At 48.3% G+C, this 5,056-nt stretch overlaps 1 protein-coding gene across 1 annotated transcript; it reads right to left on the bottom strand.

The window, feature by feature from the left end:
- Positions 1-810: 810 nt before the first annotated feature.
- Positions 811-2,926, bottom strand: COX5B (cytochrome c oxidase subunit 5B). Its single transcript, XM_005891622.3, has 4 exons — positions 2,769-2,926; positions 2,175-2,248; positions 1,900-1,999; positions 811-1,009 (listed from the first exon to the last, which is right to left on the bottom strand). Exons 1-4 carry the CDS (start codon positions 2,869-2,871, stop codon positions 897-899), a joined length of 390 nt encoding a protein of 129 aa, XP_005891684.1. The 5' UTR covers positions 2,872-2,926; the 3' UTR covers positions 811-896.
- Positions 2,927-5,056: the final 2,130 nt, after the last annotated feature.

Genomic DNA, 5,056 nt, shown 5'->3' with positions numbered 1-5,056 from the left:
GAAATGTCCAGAATAGGCAAATTCGTAGACAGAAAGTAGGTTAGTGGTTGTCAGGAGCAGATGGGAAAGAGAAGAGGGGGTGAATGCTAATGGGTACTGGCTTTTGAGAATGTTCTGGAATTAGTGATAATGACTGCAAAACTTTGTGCATTTACTAGAAACCACTGAATTGTACACTTCGAGAATGAATTTTACAGTATATAAATTATATCTGAATTTTTAGAAATTAAGTACACAAAGAAAGAGAAAGGTCCATTTCACAGGGTAGTTGTGACAGTCAACTGATGCCAAGTATGGGAGTGCCTGTGCTGCCTTTAATGCTGAAAGGGTGGCTGTGTATTCACCTTTCTCTCCCACTAGAGCGTCAGCTAGGCTTCTCAGGTGGCTCAGTGGTAAAGAATCTGCCTGCAATGCAGGAGACCCGGGTTCGATCCCTGGGTCAGGAAGATCCCCTGGAGAAGGAAATGGCAACCCATTCCAGTATTCTTGCCTGGAGAATTCCATGGATAGAGGAGCCTGATAGGTTACAGGCCATGGGGTCACAAAGAAGATACAATTTAGCTCCCAAACAACAACCCACCCTCAGAGAACATGATCCCAGTGACAAAGCTAGAAGATGAAGCCAACATTACAAGTCCAGTCAGCCTGACTGTTTTCCCCATACCGACTGTCATCACTGCATTAGGGATCGACAATCTCAGTGTACAAAAGCAAGGGGATAGGAAGCTAATATTAACAGATAGCTATTTCTGACATAAAAATTATCCACACTTCCCCCAAAAACACAGGAAAAAAATAAGACCAGCCAACTATGGGAGGAGAAGCCAATGTAATGGCTAGTCTTTACTGGAAAGAAGAAATTCCACATCATATTCTGAGTGCATTAGTGCAGTGGCTCAGTGGGCCAGCTGGTGTGGCACCAGCTTGTAATGGGTTCCACAGCTGGGGCATCGCTGGGCCTCGCCTTTGTGCAGCCAGAACCAGATGACAGTACTGTTGTCTTCTTCACCTGAAAGAAAAAAGGTAGCTGAAGGCCATGCAGCCTAGAAGAAGGACTTTCACTGTTAACCTACTGCCCTCAGACACCTCTGAGATGCAAATAGTTATGGTTGACACCTTAAGGTCAGTTCAAGCTGATCCCATTTTTCAGATGAAGGAACTGAGGCCAAGTTTACCTCTGAGTAAACTGACCTCTGACCAGTTCCTTATTAGGTCCTCACAGTTTCCTGCCTGTGTAGAACCCCAAAGCCGGGTCCGTTTTGGCATGTACAGCTAGTGCCTGACGTGGTGTCTGGCAAAGAGAAAGTACGGTATTTTCTAGATGAATATTTCTGCACGCCACCTCTCCACTGAGGCAGTATTATTCATGTTCCAGGCCTCTTTACAGTGAGGGTGACCTACTTTGGCAAAAGGGCCTGAGGGTCAAAACCTTTAAAACATTTATCCACGTATCTTTACACATATACACTCGTGGACAACAGATGTGAAAAAACTAGTAGACATCTTCCATACTAAACAGATATTAAATTAAACAAATGGGTGAGACTTCCTGGTGGTCTAGTGGCTAAGACTCCATGCTCCCAATGCAGGGGGCCTGGGTTCCATCCTTGGTCAGGAAACTGGATCCTGTATGCTGCAACTGAAAGATCTCACACGCGGTAACAAAGATCCCGAGGGTCACAACTAAGACCTGGCAGAGCCAAATAAGTAAATGTTAAAAATAAGTAAATACATAAACAGAGACTTCCCAGGTGGTTCAGTGGTTAAGATTCTGTGCTTTCAATGCAGGGGCCGTGGGTTCCATCCCTGGTTGGGGAACTATGATCCCACATTCTAAACAGCCAAAAAATAAATAAGCAAACAAACAAAAGGGTAAGAAAATAGTAGAGAAGCACTTACAGATGCAGCCCACTATCCGCTTGTTGGTGATGGAGGGGACTAAATTAGGGTCCTCCTTGGTACCTGAGGTTGCCTTTGGGGCAAGTATATTGTATGGGTCCTGAAAAAAACAAAATAAAGGGTCTATTATGCCAAATGATTCCTACCCTCTAGGGACTACCAATACTGTTCCCAAAAGCCAGGTTTCCTGGAGGGAAGGCTCCCCAGAGAGAAGGCTGCTCTGATCCCATCCAAGGCAATGAACTCTCCCAGAAGGCATGGAACATTCTTCTCACCTGTCCCTTGCGAGCAGCCAGCATGACCTCCCTCTCTAGCCCAGTCGCCTGCTCTTCATCAGTAGGAACACCACCTAAAGGAAAATAAAATAATGATGTCGGCTGAAATGATAAAGAGGGAAAACGCACATAAGTCAATTTTTGCTTACAGTCTTAGCGGGCCCAGAGGCTCCCACAGTCTACCAATAGCCACTGTCCCTTAAGAACCAGTCACGTTACCCAAAAGTGGAACACGGGGTGATCTTATCTTCCTTCAACCACGGAGGCCGATTTTTCTGCCTTTTTTTTTTTTTTTCTAAAAGCAGGTTAATCAACATCCAACTGGAGACGGGCGCAGGTCTGAAGGGCGGCTTGGCCCCTTCACGCCCCGGTTGCAAACCCTGCCCACCAAGGTCACCCGGCAACTCCGTTTAGGAATTTTTCGCAACCCGGTCACTTTGGTGGTCAGCAGCAGCTGCGGTCGAGAATAACAGGGAGAGGTCCGCAGAGCCTCAGGGCTTTGGGGCCGAGGAGATGAAAGGCCTCCCCCACCCCGGCCTTTGCTGACCTAACACCAACCGCGGGAGGGCAACGGCGCACGTTGCCGGCGAGTACCTCCAGACGCCATAGAGCGCACCACGGAGACTCCATTTGGACCCCGGGCCCTCAGGGCCTGGGACGCCAAAGCTCCAAATCCACGGAGTAACCTTGACGCCATCACGCCCGCTACAAACACCAGCACTTCCGGGAGCAGGCTCCTGAAACAGAAGGGATTTCCGGGGGAGGGCTTTTTTCCCCTTCCGCTTCCTTCCGGCCCAGACTCCGCCTTGTTCACGTGATCTTTCAGGGGCGGGACATCAGGAAAGGCTGCGCCTGTGCACCTCTGCCTCATTGCCCACTCCGTGCAGCCGGCTAGGGGCGGGGCTAGTAACGGTTTCAGTTGTGGGCATCTGGACACCTGCCGTTTGCTAACGCTGAGGTTGGGTGGAACTTGTTTTGCGCCTGTGAGACTCAGTGTCGTCGTCCGAATGGGGCAACCCCACTGTAGTTCATATGCTTTTTGGCTGACAATTGTGCTCGGGCGACGTGGAGGCTGCTGATGGAAGACATGAAGCCAGTGCCCGTCAGGATACTTGCCACACATCAAGTGGTCCCCATTTAGCAGTAGCGTCCCAAAGGCCACAGTATTAATTGTGATGGAGACAAATTGTGAGGCTGGGTCTCCTGGCAGTGTGACAGCCACTGTGAACGTGGGGCCCGACTTATAAGAACTTGGACAGAATCTGCCGGCAGACCTAGCATCATTTTCCTGTAGCTGTGGCTTTGAGGTGGTGAGATCCAGGTCTGAGGCGAGGCTGAGGAAGGGGGAAAAGGTAGGGCCATGTTGTGGGCCCGTCCCAGAACCAACCCTGGAGGAGGGCACGGCAACCCACTCCAGTATTTCTTGCCAGGGGAATCCCATGGACAGAGGAACCTGGTGGGTGGCAGTCCATAGTATCGCACGGTCGGACACGACTGAAGCGACTTAGCACACCCAGAACCAAAACCCTTGGTGATGTGAGGTAAAGGGCTGGCTACCTCCGGAAGCTGTTAGCTAAGAAGAGGATAAACAAGATTCCCCCGTGGGAAGCGGAGTTGTTACTGGTAATGGAGTCCCAGAATGTACTAGGACGAGTTCCCCGTTGAAAACTGGAAAGATCTTCCATAGCTCCCCCCGCCCCCACTTAACCACGAGCTCGGGTGTGCAAGTTTCTTAGGGTGGGCTTTGTAACACTGCCTTCCATGGGCTCCTAGGCCCTAATTCCCATGGTCAGTATAGCCCTGTCACAGTCTGGCTACATGCAGTGTCTGTTTCCCTACCTGATTTAAAAAACAAAACAACCCTTTAGAGCAGAAATTATGTTCTATTCATCTTTGAATTCTCAGTGTCTTGCAGAGGCTCAGCATGTAAGAGGATCAAGGGAACTTTAGTAAATTTATTTCTTGGAGAGAATCTACAGAATCAGTTTTGTAGGGCTTCCCCTGCCCCAAGGAGATAAACTTGAGGTAAATTTGGGAGGGTTGAAGTCCCAGGTGTTCCCACCTGCCCTGTGCAGGTTATATTTTCAAAAGGATCAGGTGGAGCATCCCTTCACATGAGCACAGTCTTCATGGGTGCCTCTCCATCAAGGAGAAAAAAACATCTCTAAGACCAAAAATGTCTTGATTCTATTGAAAGGCAAGTTTTGCTTTGAATGACTTCCACCGTTCTATCTCCCTTGCCCCCACACCAAATTAAATTGGAAAAAAAATCCCTTAAGTCCTAGAATGTTTCCCAAGAATTTGATTTGTAACTATGGTGAGATGTTTAATGCTGGGGTGGGGAGAAGCAGTGGTCTAAAAAACAAGTGTTCTGAGTGAAACCCACCAGCCAACTCAGTCACTTTTTGTTTTGGCCACCATTTCCTAATCTGTAAAACTATCACTAGACTAGGTTAGTATTTCCTGAAGTGTATTCCATGGATTCTTGGTTTCAGAAGATGCTCTCAGTTTAAAAGACTTGGTTAAGATAGGGAGGGCTTCCCAGATGGCTCGGTAAAAAATCTGCCTGCCAGTGCAAGAGATGCAGGAGACGAGGGTTTGATCCATAGGTTGGGAAGATCTCCTGGAAGAGGAAATGGCAACCCACTTCAGTATCCTTGCCTGAAAAATTCCGTGGACAGAGGAACCTTGTGGCTATAGTCCATGGTGTCGCACAGAGTCGGACACGACTTAGAGTCTGAGCATGCACTTTGTGTGAAAGAGAGGGAAGTTCTGCATTTGATAACTGCCCTTTTGGGGATGAACACACTACTACGTTAAAGACTCTGATTAGACCTGCAGCAGAGAATGCTATTTTCGTTTTTCCACCTTAATTGACCATT

Source organism: Bos mutus, chromosome 11 (genome assembly GCF_027580195.1).
Source record: "Bos mutus isolate GX-2022 chromosome 11, NWIPB_WYAK_1.1, whole genome shotgun sequence".
NCBI lineage: Eukaryota > Metazoa > Chordata > Mammalia > Artiodactyla > Bovidae > Bos > Bos mutus.
The sequence above is the reverse complement of the archived record's forward strand: the minus strand, read 5'-3'. Positions and strand labels throughout refer to the sequence as shown.

What these genes read in the sequence shown, in the direction of transcription:
- COX5B (XM_005891622.3), bottom strand. Translation starts at nt 2,871, where the DNA reads ATGGCGTCAAGGTTACTCCGTGGATTTGGAGCTTTGGCGTCCCAGGCC. An exon ending in GCGCTCTATGGCGTCTGGAG is followed by an intron (nt 2,249 to 2,768) that starts GTACTCGCCGGC and finishes ATTTTCCTTTAG; the next exon opens with GTGGTGTTCCTACTGATGAA. An exon ending in GCGGATAGTGGGCTGCATCT is followed by an intron (nt 1,010 to 1,899) that starts GTAAGTGCTTCT and finishes TTTTTCTTTCAG; the next exon opens with GTGAAGAAGACAACAGTACT.